The sequence below is a fragment of the Ascaphus truei genome, chromosome 3 (genome assembly GCF_040206685.1).
Source record: "Ascaphus truei isolate aAscTru1 chromosome 3, aAscTru1.hap1, whole genome shotgun sequence".
NCBI classification, from domain to species: Eukaryota; Metazoa; Chordata; class Amphibia; order Anura; family Ascaphidae; genus Ascaphus; species Ascaphus truei.
In genome coordinates, this window is record NC_134485.1 from 2,443,385 (window position 1) to 2,460,222 (window position 16,838).

A 16,838-nucleotide genomic window follows, 5' to 3' on the forward strand; every position below is an offset into this window, starting at 1 on the left:
CCACTAGATTCTCAGTTACAGTCGGAGAGTACCACTAGTTTCTCAGTTACAGTCGGAGAGTACCACTAGTTTCTCAGTGGCAGTAGAAGAGTACCACTAGTTTCTCAGTTACAGTCGGAGAGTACTACTAGTTTCTCAGTTACAGTCGGAGAGTACCACTAGTTTCTCAGTTACAGTCGGAGAGTACCACTAGTTTCTCAGTTACAGTCGGAGAGTACCACTAATTTCTCAGTTACAGTCGGAGAGTACCACTAGTTTCTCAGTTACAGTCGGAGAGTACCACTAGTTTCTCAGTTACAGTCGGAGAGTACCACTAGTTTCTCAGTTACAGTCGGAGAGTACCACTAATTTCTCAGTTACAGTCGGAGAGTACCACTAGTTTCTCAGTTACAGTCGGAGAGTACCACTAGATTCTCAGTTACAGTCGGAGAGTACCACTAGATTCTCAGTTACAGTCGGAGAGTACCACTAGATTCTCAGTTACAGTCGGAGAGTACCACTAGTTTCTCAGTTACAGTCGGACAGTACAACTAGTTTCTCAATTACAGTCGGAGAGGACCACTAGTTTCTCAGTTACAGTCGGAGAGTACCACTAGTTTCTCAGTTACAGTCGGAGAGTACCACTAGATTCTCAGTTACAGTCGGACAGTACCACTAGTTTCTCAGTTACAGTCGGAGAGTACCACTAGATTCTCAGTTACAGTCGGAGAGTACCACTAGTTTCTCAGTTACAGTCGGAGAGTACCACTAGTTTCTCAGTTACAGTCGGAGAGTACCACTAGATTCTCAGTTACAGTCGGAGAGTACCACTAGTTTCTCAGTTACAGTCGGAGAGTACCACTAATTTCTCAGTTACAGTCGGAGAGTACCACTAGTTTCTCAGTTACAGTCGGAGAGTACCACTAGATTCTCAGTTACAGTCGGAGAGTACCACTAGTTTCTCAGTTACAGTCGGAGAGTACCACTAGATTCTCAGTTACAGTCGGAGAGTACCACTAGTTTCTCAGTTACAGTCGGAGAGTACCACTAGATTCTCAGTTACAGTCGGACAGTACCACTAGTTTCTCAGTTACAGTCGGAGAGTACCACTAGTTTCTCAGTTACAGTCGGAGAGTACCACTAGTTTCTCAGTTACAGTCGGACAGTACCACTAGTTTCTCAGTTACAGTCGGAGAGTACCACTAGTTTCTCAGTTACAGTCGGAGAGTACCACTAGTTTCTCAGTTACAGTCGAGAGTATCACTAGTTTCTCAGTTACAGTCGGAGAGTATCACTAGTTTCTCAGTTACAGTCGGAGGTTTCCCCTTTATCCTGACACTCGCTCCCTCTCCCCTCCCCCCATCACGTCCCGGGGAGGGGGTTTCCCCTTTATCCTGACACTCGCTCCCTCTCCCCTCCCCCATCACATCCCGGGGAGGGGGTTTCCCCTTTATCCTGACACACGCTCCCTCTCCCCTCCCCCATCACATCCCGGGGAGGGGGTTTCCCCTTTATCCTGACACTCGCTCCCTCCCCCGCTCCCATCACGTCCCGGGGAGGGGGTTTCCCCTTTATCCTGACACTCGCTCCCTCTCCCCTCCCCCATCACGTCCCGGGGAGGGATTTCCCCTTTATCCTGACACTCGCTCCCTCTCCCCTCCCCCATCACGTCCTGGGGAGGGGGTTTCCCCTTTATCCTGACACTCGCTCCCTCTCCCCTCCCCCATCACGTCCCGGGGAGGGGGTTTCCCCTTTATCCTGACACTCGCTCCCTCTCCCCTCCCCCATCCTGTCCCGGGGAGGGGGTTTCCCCTTTATCCTGACACTCGCTCCCTCTCCCCTCCCCCATCACTTCCGGTGGAGGGGGTTTCCCCTTTATCCTGACACTCGCTCCCTCTCCCCTCCCCCCATCACTTCCCGGGGAGGGGGTTTCCCCTTTATCCTGACACTCGCTCCCTCTCCCCTCCCCCATCACTTCCTGGGGAGGGGGTTTCCCCTTTATCCTGACACACGCTCCCTCTCCACTCCCCCCATCACGTCCCGGGGAGGGGGTTTCCCCTTTATCCTGACACTCGCTCCCTCTCCCCTCCCCCATCACGTCCCGGGGAGGGGGTTTCCCCTTTATCCTGACACTCGCTCCCTCTCTCCTCCCCCATCACATCCCGGGGAGGGGGTTTCCCCTTTATCCTGACACTCGCTCCCTCTCCCCTCCCCCATCACGTCCCGGGGAGGGGGTTTCCCCTTTATCCTGACATTCGCTCCCTCTCCCCTCCCCCATCACGTCCTGGGGAGGGGGTTTCACCTTTATCCTGACACTCGCTCCCTCTCCCCTCCCCCATCACGTCCCGGGGAGGAGGTTTCCCCTTTATCCTGACACTCGCTCCCTCTCCCCTCCCCCCATCACGTCCCGGGGAGGGGGTTTCCCCTTTATCCTGACACACGCTCCCTTCCCTCCCCCATCACGTCCCGGGGACGGGGTTTCCCCTTTATCCTGACACTCGCTCCCTCCCCCCTCCCCCATCACGTCCCGGGGAGGGGGTTTCCCCTTTATCCTGACACTCGCTCCCTCTCCCCTCCCCCATCACGTCCCAGGGAGGGGGTTTCCCCTTTATCCTGACACTCGCTCCCTCCCCCCTCCCCCATCACGTCCCAGGCAGGGGGTTTCCCCTTTATCCTGACACTCGCTCCCTCTCCCCTCCCCCATCACATCCCGGGGAGGGGGTTTCCCCTTTATCCTGACACTCGCTCCCTCTCCCCTCCCCCATCACGTCCCAGGGAGGGGGTTTCCCCTTTATCCTGACACTCGCTCCCTCTCCCCTCCCCCATCACGTCCCAGGGAGGGGGTTTCCCCTTTATCCTGACACTCGCTCCCTCTCCCCTCCCCCATCACATCCCGGGGAGGGGGTTTCCCCTTTATCCTGACACTCGCTCCCTCTCCCCTCCCCCATCACGTCCCGGGGAGGGGGTTTCCCCTTTATCCTGACACTCGCTCCCTTTCCCTTCCCCCATCACGTCCCGGGGAGGGGGTTTCCCCTTTATCCTGACACACGCTCCATCTCCCCTCCCCCATCACGTCCCGGGAGGGGGTTTCCCCTTTATCCTGACACTCGCTCCCTCTCCCCTCCCCCATCACGTCCCGGGGAGGGGGTTTCCCCTTTATCCTGACACACGCTCCCTCTCCCCTCCCCCCATCACGCCCCGGGGAGGGGGTTTCCCCTTTTATCCTGACACTCTCTCCCTCTCCCCTCCCCCATCACGTCCCGGGGAAGGGGTTTCCCCTTTATCCTGACACTCGCTCCCTCTCCCCTCCCCCATCATGTCCCAGGGAGGGGGTTTCCCCTTTATCCTGACACTCGCTCCCTCTCCCCTCCCCCATCACTTCCCGGGGAGGGGGTTTCCCCTTTATCCTGACACACGCTCCCTCTCCCCTCCCCCATCACGTCCCAGGGAGGGGGTTTCCCCTTTATCCTGACACTCGCTCCCTCTCCCGCCCCCATCACTTCCCGGGGAGGGGGTTTCCCCTTTATCCTGACACTCGCTCCCTCTCCCCTCCCCCATCACATCCCGGGGAGGGGGTTTCCCCTTTATCCTGACACTCACTCCCTCTCCCCTCCCCCATCACGTCCCAGGGAGGGGGTTTCCCCTTTATCCTGACACTCGCTCCCTCTCCCGCCCCCATCACTTCCCGGGGAGGGGGTTTCCCCTTTATCCTGACACTCGCTCCCTCTCCCCTCCCCCATCACGTCCCGGGGAGGGGGTTTCCCCTTTATCCTGACACTCGCTCCAACTCCCCCATCACGTCCCGGGGAGGGGGTTTCCCCTTTATCCTGATGCTCTCCCTCTCCCCTCCCCCATCACATCCCGGGGAGGGGGTTTCCCCTTTATCCTGACGCTCCCTCTCCCCTCCCCCATCGCATCCCGGGGAGGGGGTTTCCCCTTTATCCTGACGCTCCCTCTCCCCTCCCCCATCGCATCCCGGGGAGGGGGTTTCCCCTTTATCCTGACGCTCCCTCTCCCCTCCCCCATCGCATCCCGGGGAGGGGGTTTCCCCTTTATCCTGACGCTCCCTCTCCCCTCCCCCATCGCATCCCGGGGAGGGGGTTTCCCCTTTATCCTGACGCTCCCCCTGCCCCCAGAGAGCACACGTCTCAGGACTCACCTGGTTTATGTCAGGGATATTTGTTCTGGTTTGTATTTAGGGACAAGGAGTGCAGCAGGATATTCCTACGGCCCTGGAGTTCCTGAGAAAGGCTGCAGATCTGGTAAGATCTACATTCCCAGACATATAGAAGAATTATCCGTCTATTTATTGTGCTGCTGAAACCAGCGCAGGAGGCGGGGTGGGACCGTGGGAAGAGGGGACCACTCTTATCAATACAACGGCAAAGAGGAAATGTTCGTACCAGCGTTTCAGTTCAAAGTCAAAGCTTATTTCAGCTCACATGCCATGCAGGAGAGCAGTGTAGAGTGGGGAAGGACATTCCCCTATGCGTTTCGTGACCTACGTCCCCCTGACGAAGTGATGGAGGCCATGAAATGCGTAGGTGCGTGTCCTTGGCCGCTGTACACTGCTCTTCTGTATGGCTCGTGAGCTGAAATAAAGATATTTTTTACTTTGAACTGAAACGCTGGTACAAACATTTTCTCTATGCTGCTATATTGATAACAAATGTGAGACCAGAACCGGTTATACCAGCACTTTTGCATATTGAAACCCACAGTACCACACATTTTTTATGAAAGAAACAGAAATAGCACGTCACAGTTATACCCAGCGCACATCATAGTCACGGGATATACACGCGGTCATTGTGTGGGATATGGATATAGGAAGTGTGTATATGGGGAGACCTCACTGCGTACATGTAGCACATACGCATTGAAGGAAAGAAAGTTAGTGGTACAATGTATTTATCCAGAATAAGGAGAAATGAACCCATTTAATGAACCCAGTTAAGGTTTGTATTCAATGTTTGCCTGAGTTTATATCCCCACGTCGGTCTCTCTGTTCCCATAATTCCGACTAATACTTTGTTAATTACAAACCGACAGGACCACGACTTTTTCCAGTCTGACTGTCACTCTTTCCTTTTATTGATAGGTTGATTTATTTTAGAAACGTTCTCTCGTTATATAACGAAAATATATCGAAATCTTTCTGAAATAAAGAGATTTCCCCAATGTTTCATGTTAGAATACGTGTCACTTATTCCTTGTACAGAAAGCCTCCCGAGGATTGTTCTTCCGCAGATACAGTTATGGGTTATTCTTACAGTGTTACTTACACGTGGAAGTTCAATCACTGATGATAACATGAGCTCAGATGGTAATGATAGAAACATCTTTGTCTCACATTGCAGCTTAGATGTTTCATGCAGAGTGAGGTCTTGCAGAGAGAGAGGGGGTCTTGCAGAGAGAGAGGGGGTCTCGCAGAGAGAGAGAGAGGGGGTCTCGCAGAGAGAGAGAGAGGGGGTCTCGCAGAGAGAGAGGGGGTCTCGCAGAGAGAGAGAGAGGGGGTCTCGCAGAGAGAGAAGGAGAGAGAGAGAGGGTCTTGCAGAGAGAGAGGGGGTCTTGCAGAGAGAGTGAGGGAGTCTTGCAGAGAGAGAGAGAGAGGGTCTTGCAGAGAGAGAGAGGGGGTCTTGCAGAGAGAGTGAGGGAGTCTTGCAGAAAGAGAGGGGGTCTTGCAGAGAGAGGGAGTCTTGCAGAGATTGAGAGAGAGGGGGTCTTGCATAGAGAGAGAGGGGGTCTTGCAGAGAGAGAGAGGGGGTCTTGCAGAGAGAGAGAGGGGGTCTTGCAGAGAGAGAGAGGGGGTCTTGCAGAGAGAGAGGGGGTCTTGCAGAGAGAGGGAGTCTTGCAGAGATTGAGAGAGAGGGGGTCTTGCATAGAGAGAGAGAGGGGGTCTTGCAGAGAGAGAGAGGGGGTCTTGCAGAGAGAGAGAGGGGGTCTTGCAGAGAGAGGGAGTCTTGCAGAGATTGAGAGAGAGGGGGTCTTGCAGAGAGAGAGAGGGGGTCTTGCAGAGAGAGAGAGGGGGTCTTGCAGAGAGAGAGAGGGGGTCTTGCAGAGAGAGAGAGGGGGTCTTGCAGAGAGAGAGAGGGGGTCTTGCAGAGAGAGAGAGAGGGAGTCTTGCAGAAAGAGGGGGTCTTGCAGAAAGAGGGGGTCTTGCAGTGCTCGGCCTCTCACTGTGGTGACCTGTGTCTCTGTGATAGGACTTTGTCCCCGCCATTAACAGCCTGGGCTGGTATTACGAGCAGTATGAGAAGGATTACCGCAGAGCGGTGGAGCTTTGGGAGAGAGCTGACAAACTTGGAAACCCGGAGGCTCCCTTCAACCTGGGCATCATGCACTCCCACGGCCTGTATCCCGGGAAGCAGAAGGATCACGTGAGTCCTTGTGTTATTTTGGTTGTCCTAGCATTGTACCATAAAATAGTGCTACTGCCAGAATAGGGATTCTGCGCTTCTGTGTCCGAGGCTGTGCGGTACATACCCGGTAATATGGCTGGTGGGCGCCCTGGGCCACGCATTCTGGGTTCACCTGCATGTAATTACCCAGAATCCTTCTGTGCAGTTTTTTTTTAACTTTTAGTTTTAGAACATTTCTGGAATGGGTTGAACCAAAAATATTGGGAAAGGGTACAGTAGCAAAACAGGGAGGTTAGGGCGGGATAGGGAAGACATATAGTACATACAGTATAGTATAACAGAATACACATAATTATTTTATGGTGAGATGTTTGGTGATGATTAACAGGAAATAAGGAAAAAAATGCAAGTCTTATTTTCTAATTTAATGTATATGGTTTGTTCTGGTGAGAGCAGATTATGAAAAGCTACAGAGGTAGGTAGCCAGACTTACTGTTCTCATGGCCACGGACCAACATGCTGAAACCTGCGGCCCATCCGTGGCCCCCGCAGTAAATAGTGCGGTCTGGGAGGATTAAAGCAGCGTTACTGGTCCCAGGCCAGGCAGTCTGTGATAGTTTCGCGGAAGTGTCCCAGGGAGAAGCGTCTCCGCGCCTCGCAGAGCCGCTCTTACAGACTCCGCTATGTCCGGCCTCGTGATGATGTAGAGGCCGGAATATGGGCCTCTACGTCATGAGGGGGGTAAATAGAGGACCATATTCGGGCATCTACGTCACCAAGGGGCAGAACATTTCAATCATTTTTCTAGACATGATTGAAGCAGGGGTCTCTGGAGCTGAACCCCAATAATTTCAGCTCAGGGGGACCCCTACTTCCGGAGATATAGACTTCTGTAGGGGGTGCCGGTGTCCCCTCGGGCTGGGGTTTAAAGCTCCAGTGTCACGTGGGCCAATAGGAAGCCAGTCCAGCAAATTTATATCACAAAGCATTTTATACCGGTATTTATCAAGGATATGTTAGGCTTATTGTATACTTTTATTTCTCTGTCCTCTTTGTGAATTACAATACTATGCTTTATGCTTTGAGCATCCTGTGGGTATTCAATTGCCCTTCAAAAACGTCTTAGTAACCTTCCTGTAATCTCTCTGCTCAGTTCAATGACGCAGAACGTGTCAGTAACCTTCCTGTAATCTCTCTGCTCAGTTCAATTACGCGAAATGTGTCAGTAACCTTCCTGTAATCTCTCTGCTCAATTCAATGATGTGGAACGTCTCAGTAACCTTCCTGTAATCTCTCTGCTCAATTCAATGACACGGAACGTCTCAGTAACCTTCCTGTAATCTCTCTGCTCAGTTCAATGACGCGGAACATCTCAGTAACCTTCCTGTAATCTCTCTGCTCAGTTCAATGACGCGGAACATCTCAGTAACCTTCCTGTAATCTCTCTGCTCAGTTCAATGACGCAGAATGTCTCAGTAACCTTCCTGTAATCTCTCTGCTCAGTTCAATGACGCGGAACGTCTCAGTAACCTTCCTGTAATCTCTCTGCTCAGTTCAATGACGCAGAATGTCTCAGTAACCTTCCTGTAATCTCTCTGCTCAGTTCCATGACGCGGAACATCTCAGTAACCGTCCTGTAATCTCTCTGCTCAGTTCAATGACGCGGAACGTCTCAGTAATCTTCCTGTAATCTCTCTGCTCAGTTCAATGACGCGGAACGTCTCAGTAACCTTCCTGTAATCTCTCTGCTCAGTTCAATGACACGGAACGTGTCAGTAACCTTCCTGTAATCTCTCTGCTCAGTTCAATGACACGGAACGTGTCAGCAACCTTCCTGTAATTCCTCTGCTCAGTTCAATGACGCAGAACGTCTCAGTAACCTTCCTGTAATCTCTCTGAACGTCTCAGTAACCTTCCTGTAATCTCTCTGCTCAATGCAATGACACGGAACGTCTCAGTAACCTTCCTGTAATCTCTCTGCTCAGTTCAATGACGCAGAACGTCTCGGTAACCTTCCTGTAATCTCTCTGCTCAATTCAATGACACGGAACGTCTCAGTAACCTTCCTGTAATTTCTCTGCACAATGCAATGACTCGGAACGTGTCAGTAACCTTCCTGTAATCTCTCTGCTCAATTCAATGACTCGGAACGTGTCAGTAACCTTCCTGTAATCTCTCTGCTCAATTCAATGACACTGTCGTGGTCTCCTAGACATCCTGGCCATAGTTCCTTTCCTTGTCCACTGGGTGTGCTGCTGCTTTCTGTCTGCTCTGGGGTTTGTCTGTCTGTCTGTCTCCTCTTGTTGCTCCTGTTCTCTGTCCTTATAGTTCCTGCTTCCTGTTTGGGTTTTGCCTTTGCTTTGTGTCAGACTCCATGCCTTTGCCCATGCTTCTGACGCAGCTTGTTCCTGTATCTGTTCCTGTACCAGTCCTGTTCTGTATTGGAGTCCTGTTCATAATAAAGGCCCTTGCTATTTAACTAGATTGCCCAGTCTGTTTCCTGCTAGCAAGTCCCAGACCTGTCCATGCTCCCTAGTCTCAGTTCCTGCTCCCCTGTTCTGCTCCTGCCTTCCTGTTGCCAAACCTCTGCGTATAGCCCACGATGATCCTGCTTGCCTGCCATCGACCCCTGCTTGCCCACAACGATCCGAGTTGCTGCTTGCCATAGACCTCAGCCCGTGACCCCAGCAATCTTTGCCTGCTCCCGCTGTTCCGGCTACCGAGGTCCTACCCACTCCTGGAGTCTCCCTCGTGACAGACATGGAATGTCTCAGTAACCTTCCTGTAATCTCTCTGCTCAATCCAATGACGCGGAACGTCTCAGTAACCTTCCTGTAATCTCTCTGCTCAGTTCAATGACCCGGAATGTCTCAGTAAAATTCCTGTAATCTCTCTGGTCAGTTCAATGACACGGAATATCCCAGTAACCTTTCTGTAATCTCTCTGCTCAATTCAATGATGTGGAACGTCTCAGTAACCTTCCTGTAATCTCTCTGCTCAGTTCAATGACACAGAACGTCTCAGTAACCTTCCTGTAATCTCTCTGCTCAATCCAATGACGCAGAACGTGTCAGTAACCTTCCTGTAATCTCTCTGCTCAATTCAATGACATGGAACGTGTCAGGAACCTTCCTGTAATCTCTCTGCTCAGTTCAATGACGCGGAAAGTGTCAGTAACCTTCCTGTAATCTCGCTGCTCAGTTCAATGACGCAGAACGTCTCAGTAACCTTCCTGTAATCTCTCTGCTCAGTTCAATGACGCAGAACGTCTCAGTAACCTTCCTGTAATCTCTCTGCTCAGTTCAATGACGTGGAACTTGTCAGTAACCTTCCTGTAATCTCTCTGCTCAGTTCAATGACGCAGAACGTCTCCGTAACCTTCCTGTAATCTCTCTGCTCAGTTCAATGACGTGGAATGTGTCAGTAACCTTCCTGTAATCTCTCTGCTCAGTTCAATGACGTGGAACTTGTCAGTAACCTTCCTGTAATCTCTCTGCTCAGTTCAATGACGCAGAACGTCTCCGTAACCTTCCAGTAATCTCTCTGCTCAGTTCAATGACACGGAACGTCTCAGTAACCTTCCTGTAATCTCTGCTCAGTTCAATGACACAGAACGTCTCAGTAACCTTCCTGTAATCTCTCTGCTCAGTTCAATGACACAGAACGTCTCAGTAACTTCCTGTAATCTCTCTGCTCAGTTCAATGACGTGGAACATCTCAGTAACCTTCCTGTAATCTCTCTGCTCAGTTCAATGACGCAGAACGTCTCCGTAACCTTCCTGTAATCTCTCTGCTCAGTTCAATGACGTGGAACGTGCCAGTAACCTTCCTGTAATCTCTGCTCAGTTCAATGACGTGGAACGTCTCTGTAACCTTCCAGTAATCTCTCTGCTCAATTCAATGACACGGAACGTCTCAGTAACCTTCCTGTAATCTCTGCTCAATTCAATGACACAGAACGTCTCAGTAACCTTCCTGTAATCTCTCTGCTCAGTTCAATGACACAGAACGTCTCAGTAACCTTCCTGTAATTCTCTGCTCAGTTCAATGACGCAGAACGTCTCCGTAACCTTCCTGTAATCTCTCTGCTCAGTTCAATGACGTGGAACGTGTCAGTAACCTTCCTGTAATCTCTCTGCTCAGTTCAATGACATGGAACGTCTCAGTAACCTTCCTGTAATCTCTCTGCTCAATTCAATGACGCAGATCGTCTCAGTAACCTTCCTGTAATCTTTCTGCTCAGTTCAATGACGTGGAACGTGTCAGTAACCTTCCTGTAATCTCTCTGCTCAGTTCAATGACATGGAACGTCTCAGTAACCTTCCCGTAATCTCTCTGCTCAATTCAATGACGCAGAATGTCTCAGTAACCTTCCTGTAATCTCTCTGCTCAGTTCAATGACGCAGAACGTGTCAGTAACCTTCCTGTAATCTCTCTGCTCAGTTCAATGACGTGGAACGTGTCAGGAACCTTCCTGTAATCTCTCTTCTCAGTTCAATGACGCGGAAAGTGTCAGTAAACTTCCAGTAATCTCGCTGCTCAGTTCAATGACGCAGAACGTCTCAGTAACCTTCCTGTAATCTTTCTGCTCAGTTCAATGATGTGGAACGTGTCAGTAACCTTCCTGTAATCTCTCTGCTCAGTTGAATGACATGGAACGTCTCAGTGACCTTTCTGTAATCTCGCTGCTCAGTTCAATGACGCAGAACGTCTCAGTAACCTTCCTGTAATCTCTCTGCTCAATTCAATGACGCAGAACGTGTCAGTAACCTTCCTGTAATCTCTCTGCTCAGTTCAATGACGCGGAATGTGTCAGTAACCTTCCTGTAATCTCTCTGCTCAATTCAATGACGCGGAACATGTCAGTAACCTTCCTGTAATCTCTCTGCTCAGTTCAATGACGCAGAACGTCTCAGTAACCTTCCTGTAATCTCTCTGCTCAGTTCAATGATGCGGACCGTCTCAGTAACCTTTCTGTAATCTCTCTGCTCAGTTCAATGACGCGAACGTGTCAGTAGCTTCCTGTAATCTCTCTGCTCAGTTCAATGACGTGGAACGTGTCAGTAACCTTCCTGTAATCTCTCTGCTCAATTCAATGACGCGGAACGTCTCAGTAACCTTCCTGTAATCTCTCTGCTCAGTTCAATGACGTGGAACGTGTCAGTAACCTTCCTGTAATCTCGCTGCTCAATTCAATGACACGGAACGTCTCAGTAACCTTCCTGTAATCTCTCTGCTCAGTTCAATGACGCAGAACGTCTCAGTAACCTTCCTGTAATCTCTCTGCTCAGTTCAATGACGTGGAACGTCTCAGTAACCTTCCCGTAATCTCTCTGCTCAGTTCAATGACGCAGAATGTCTCAGTAACCTTCCTGTAATCTCTCTGCTCAGTTCAATGACGCAGAACGTGTCAGTAACCTTCCTGTAATCTCTCTGCTCAGTTCAATGACGTGGAACGTGTCAGGAACCTTCCTGTAATCTCTCTTCTCAGTTCAATGATGCGGAACGTGTCAGTAAACTTCCAGTAATCTCGCTGCTCAGTTCAATGACGCAGAACGTCTCAGTAACCTTCCTGTAATCTTTCTGCTCAGTTCAATGATGTGGAACGTGTCAGTAACCTTCCTGTAATCTCTCTGCTCAGTTGAATGACATGGAACGTCTCAGTGACCTTTCTGTAATCTCGCTGCTCAGTTCAATGACGCAGAACGTCTCAGTAACCTTCCTGTAATCTCTCTGCTCAATTCAATGACGCAGAACGTGTCAGTAACCTTCCTGTAATCTCTCTGCTCAGTTCAATGACGCGGAATGTGTCAGTAACTTGCCTGTAATCTCTCTGCTCAGTTCAATGACGCGGAACATGTCAGTAACCTTCCTGTAATCTCTCTGCTCAGTTCAATGACGCAGAACGTCTCAGTAACCTTCCTGTAATCTCTCTGCTCAGTTCAATGACGCGGACCGTCTCAGTAACCTTTCTGTAATCTCTCTGCTCAGTTCAATGACGCGAACGTGTCAGTAGCTTCCTGTAATCTCTCTGCTCAGTTCAATGACGTGGAACGTGTCAGTAACCTTCCTGTAATCTCTCTGCTCAATTCAATGACGCGGAACGTCTCAGTAACCTTCCTGTAATCTCTCTGCTCAGTTCAATGACGTGGAACGTGTCAGTAACCTTCCTGTAATCTCGCTGCTCAGTTCAATGACACGGAACGTCTCAGTAACCTTCCTGTAATCTCTCTGCTCAGTTCAATGATGCAGAACGTCTCAGTAACCTTCCTGTAATCTCTCTGCTCAGTTCAATGACGTGGAACGTCTCAGTAACCTTCCTGTAATCTCTCTGCTCAGTTCAATGACACAGAGCGTCTCATTAACCTTCCTGTAATCTCTGCTCAGTTCAATGACGTGGAACATCTCAGAAACCTTCCTGTAATCTCTCTGCTCAGTTCAATGACGTGGAACGTGTCAGTAACCTTCCAGTAATCTCTCTGCTCAATTCAATGACGCAGAACGTCTCAGTAACCTTCCTGTAATCTCTCTGCTCAGTTCAATGACGCAGAACGTCTCCGTAACCTTCCTGTAATCTCTCTGCTCAGTTCAATGACGTGGAACGTGCCAGTAACCTTCCTGTAATCTCTGCTCAGTTGAATGACGTGGAACGTCTCAGTAACCTTCCTGTAATCGCTGCTCAGTTCAATGACGCAGAACGTCTCAGTAACCTTCCCGTAATCTCTCTGCTCAGTTCAATGATGCGGAACGTGTCAGTAACCTTCCTATAATCTCTGCTCAGTTCAATGACGCAGAACGTGTCAGTAAACTTCCTGTAATCTCTCTGCTCAGTTCAATGATGTGGAATGTGTCAGTAACCTTCCTGTAATCTCTCTGCTCAATTCAATGACGTGGAACGTCTCAGTAACCTTCCTGTAATCTCTCTGCTCAGTTTAATGACGCGGAACGTGTCAGTAACCTTCCTGTAATCTCTCTGCTCAGTTCAATGACGCGGAACGTGTCAGTAACCTTCCTGTAATCTCTCTGCTCAGTTCAATGACGCGAACGTCTCAGTAACCTTCCTGTAATCTCTCTGCTCAGTTCAATGACGCGGAACGTGTCAGTAACCTTCCTGTAATCTCTCTGCTCAGTTCAATGACGCAGAACGTCTCGGTAACCTTCCTGTAATCTCTCTGACAAGTTCAATGACGCGGAACGTGTCAGTAACCTTCCTGTAATCTCTCTGCTCAGTTCAATGACGCAGAACGTCTCAGTAACCTTCCTGTAATCTCTCTGACAAGTTCAATGACGCGGAACGTCTCAGTAACCTTCCTGTAATCTCTCTGCTCAGTTCAATGACGCGGAACGTGTCAGTAACCTTCCTGTAATTTCTCTGCTTAGTTCACAGCTTACACGTACTTCTTGAAGTCGGCTTCCCGTGGTCACATTGATGCAGCTGTGTACCTCTCTGCTTACTGGTCACAGGGGATTCTGGGTACAGTGCGCAGACAGCCTCTGGGCTCTGTAGTGTAAGTATCTGCATTACATGTATTCACAGTGTATTTGTATTATTATAGCGCCAACCAGCTACGCGGTGCTGTGCCATATTTACAACATTACAAGACATTTACAATGCAGGGAATATACTAATAACAAAAGGATAAATGCATCAATATATATATATATACTGTATATATACTGTATATATATATGTAACATTGGGAGAAGGAAGACCCTGCCCGGAAGATCTTTGTCTTATCGACCCGTAGAGGGCCAAACATACAACATAGTAGTCGTAAATTGGAGTGTCTTAGAGCATAATGTAGTTTCAAATACAAACAACTGACCTGACCTTGAGAGATTTACACGTATGTCAGACTCCTGGCTGCAAAATGATGTATATTAAAGGAAAAACATGACATTTAAAAAATAAAATCTTTGTTATGGTTTTTGCCCAGTTTTGCAGCTGGGAGGGTTCACCTCCCGCCCAAGTGTGAATAATTCCCAGTAAATACATACAAAGTCACACAAGTTGTATGAGTTTATTAGAATTTTTGTAAAACTTTTTGCTGCGTTACTGGTGCCTCTAATATTATTTACATGGCTTCTGTCTTGATGTTTTGGGATATTTGTCTAGATAAAATGTAGTACCCAATATAATAAGCAGGTTTCCCCGAGTCCTACAGAGGAATCTTTATTCCAGAGAGAAGTTCTTCAGCCTTCGGTCACCTCCTCCCACATGTAGCTGTGTGCCGGCATACGTTGGGATCTTACCGGTCTCAGCCTTCGGTCACCTCCTCCCACATGTAGCTGTGTGCCGGCATACGTTGGGATCTTACCGGTCTCAGCCTTCGGTCACCTCCTCCCACATGTAGCTGTGTGCCGGCATATGTTGGGATCTTACCGGTCTCAGCCTTCGGTCACCTCCTCCCACATGTAGCTGTGTGCCGGCATACGTTGGGATCTTACCGGTCTCAGCCTGCGGTCACCTCCTCCCACATGTAGCTGTGTGCCGGCATACGTTGGGATCTTACCGGTCTCAGCCTGCGGTCACCTCCTCCCACATGTAGCTGTGTGCCGGCATACGCTGGGATCTTACCGGTCTCAGCCTGCGGTCACCTCCTCCCACATGTAGCTGTGTGCCGGCATACGTTGGGATCTTACCGGTCTCAGCCTGCGGTCACCTCCTCCCACATGTAGCTGTGTGCCGGCATGCGTTGGGATCTTAGCGGTCTCAGCCTGCGGTCACCTCCTCCCACATGTAGCTGTGTGCCGGCATACGTTGGGATCTTCGCGGTCTCAGCCTTCGGTCACCTCCTCCCTCATGTAGCTATGTGCCGGCATACGTTGGGATCTTACCGGTCTCAGCCTGCGGTCACCTCCTCCCACATGTAGCTGTGTGCCGGCATACGTTGGGATCTTACCGGTCTCAGCCTGCGGTCACCTCCCACATGTAGCTGTGTGCCGGCATACGCTGGGATCTTACCGGTCTCAGCCTACGGTCACCTCCTCCCTCATGTAGCTGTGTGCCGGCATACGCTGGGATCTTACCGGTCTCAGCCTTCGGTCACCTCCTCCCACATGTAGCTATGTGCCGGCATACGCTGGGATCTTACCGGTCTCAGCCTGCGGTCACCTCCTCCCACATGTAGCTGTGTGCCGGCATGCGTTGGGATCTTACCGGTCTCAGCCTGCGGTCACCTCTTCCCACATGTAGCTATGTGCCGGCATACGTTGGGATCTTACCGGTCTCAGCCTGCGGTCACCTCCTCCCACATGTAGCTGTGTGCCGGCATACGTTGGGATCTTACCGGTCTCAGCCTGCGGTCACCTCCTCCCACATGTAGCTGTGTGCCGGCATACGTTGGGATCTTACCGGTCTCAGCCTGCGGTCACCTCCTCCCACATGTAGCTGTGTGCCGGCATACGTTGAGATCTTACCGGTCTCGACCTTCGGTCACCTCCTCCCACATGTAGCTATGTGCCGGCATACGCTGGGATCTTACCGGTCTCAGCCTGCGGTCACCTCCTCCCACATGTAGCTGTGTGCCGGCATGTGTTGGGATCTTACCGGTCTCAGCCTTCGGTCACCTCCTCCCACATGTAGCTGTGTGCCGGCATACGCTGGGATCTTACCGGTCTCAGCCTTCGGTCACCTCCTCCCACATGTAGCTGTGTGCTGGCATACGTTGGGATCTTACCGGTCTCAGCCTGCGGTCACCTCCTCCCTCATGTAGCTGTGTGCCGGCATACGCTGGGATCTTACCGGTCTCAGCCTTCGGTCACCTCCTCCCACATGTAGCTGTGTGCCGGCATACGTTGAGATCTTAGCGGTCTCAGCCTGCGGTCATCTCCTCCCTCATGTAGCTGTGTGCTGGCATTCGTTGGGATCTTACCGGTCTCAGCCTGCGGTCACCTCCCACATGTAGCTGTGTGCCGGCATACGTTGAGATCTTAGCGGTCTCAGCCTTCGGTCACCTCCTCCCACATGTAGCTGTGTGCCGGCATACGTTGGGATCTTAGCGGTCTCAGCCTGCGGTCATCTCCTCCCACATGTAGCTGTGTGCTGGCATTCGTTGGGATCTTACCGGTCTCAGCCTGCGGTCACCTCCTCCCACATGTAGCTGTGTGCCGGCATACGTTGGGTTCTTACCGGTCTCAGCCTTCGGTCATCTCCTCCCACATGTAGCTGTGTGCCGGCATACGTTGGTTTCTTACCGGTCTCAGCCTTCGGTCACCTCCTCCCACATGTAGCTGTGTGCCGGCATACGCTGGGATCTTACCGGTCTCAGCCTGCGGTCACCTCCTCCCACATGTAGCTGTGTGCCGGCATACGCTGGGATCTTACCGGTCTCAGCCTGCGGTCACCTCGTCCCACATGTAGCTGTGTGCCGGCATACGCTGGGATCTTACCGGTCTCAGCCTGCGGTCACCTCGTCCCACATGTAGCTGTGTGCTGGCATACGTTGAGTTCTTACCGGTCTCAGCCTTCAGTCACCTCCTCCCACATGTAGCTGT

At 50.8% G+C, this 16,838-nt stretch overlaps 1 protein-coding gene across 1 annotated transcript in view; it reads left to right on the forward strand.

Moving 5' to 3' along the window:
* The window catches only part of LOC142491233 (protein sel-1 homolog 3-like), a 169,413-nt gene that overhangs the window by 125,072 nt on the left and 27,503 nt on the right, over nucleotides 1-16,838 (forward strand). The window contains exons 15-17 of the mRNA XM_075593500.1: nucleotides 4,179-4,241; nucleotides 6,186-6,359; nucleotides 13,722-13,849. Of these exons, the coding sequence (XP_075449615.1) occupies nucleotides 4,179-4,241; nucleotides 6,186-6,359; nucleotides 13,722-13,849 (365 nt within the window). The remainder of the gene's footprint in view (nucleotides 1-4,178; nucleotides 4,242-6,185; nucleotides 6,360-13,721; nucleotides 13,850-16,838) is intronic.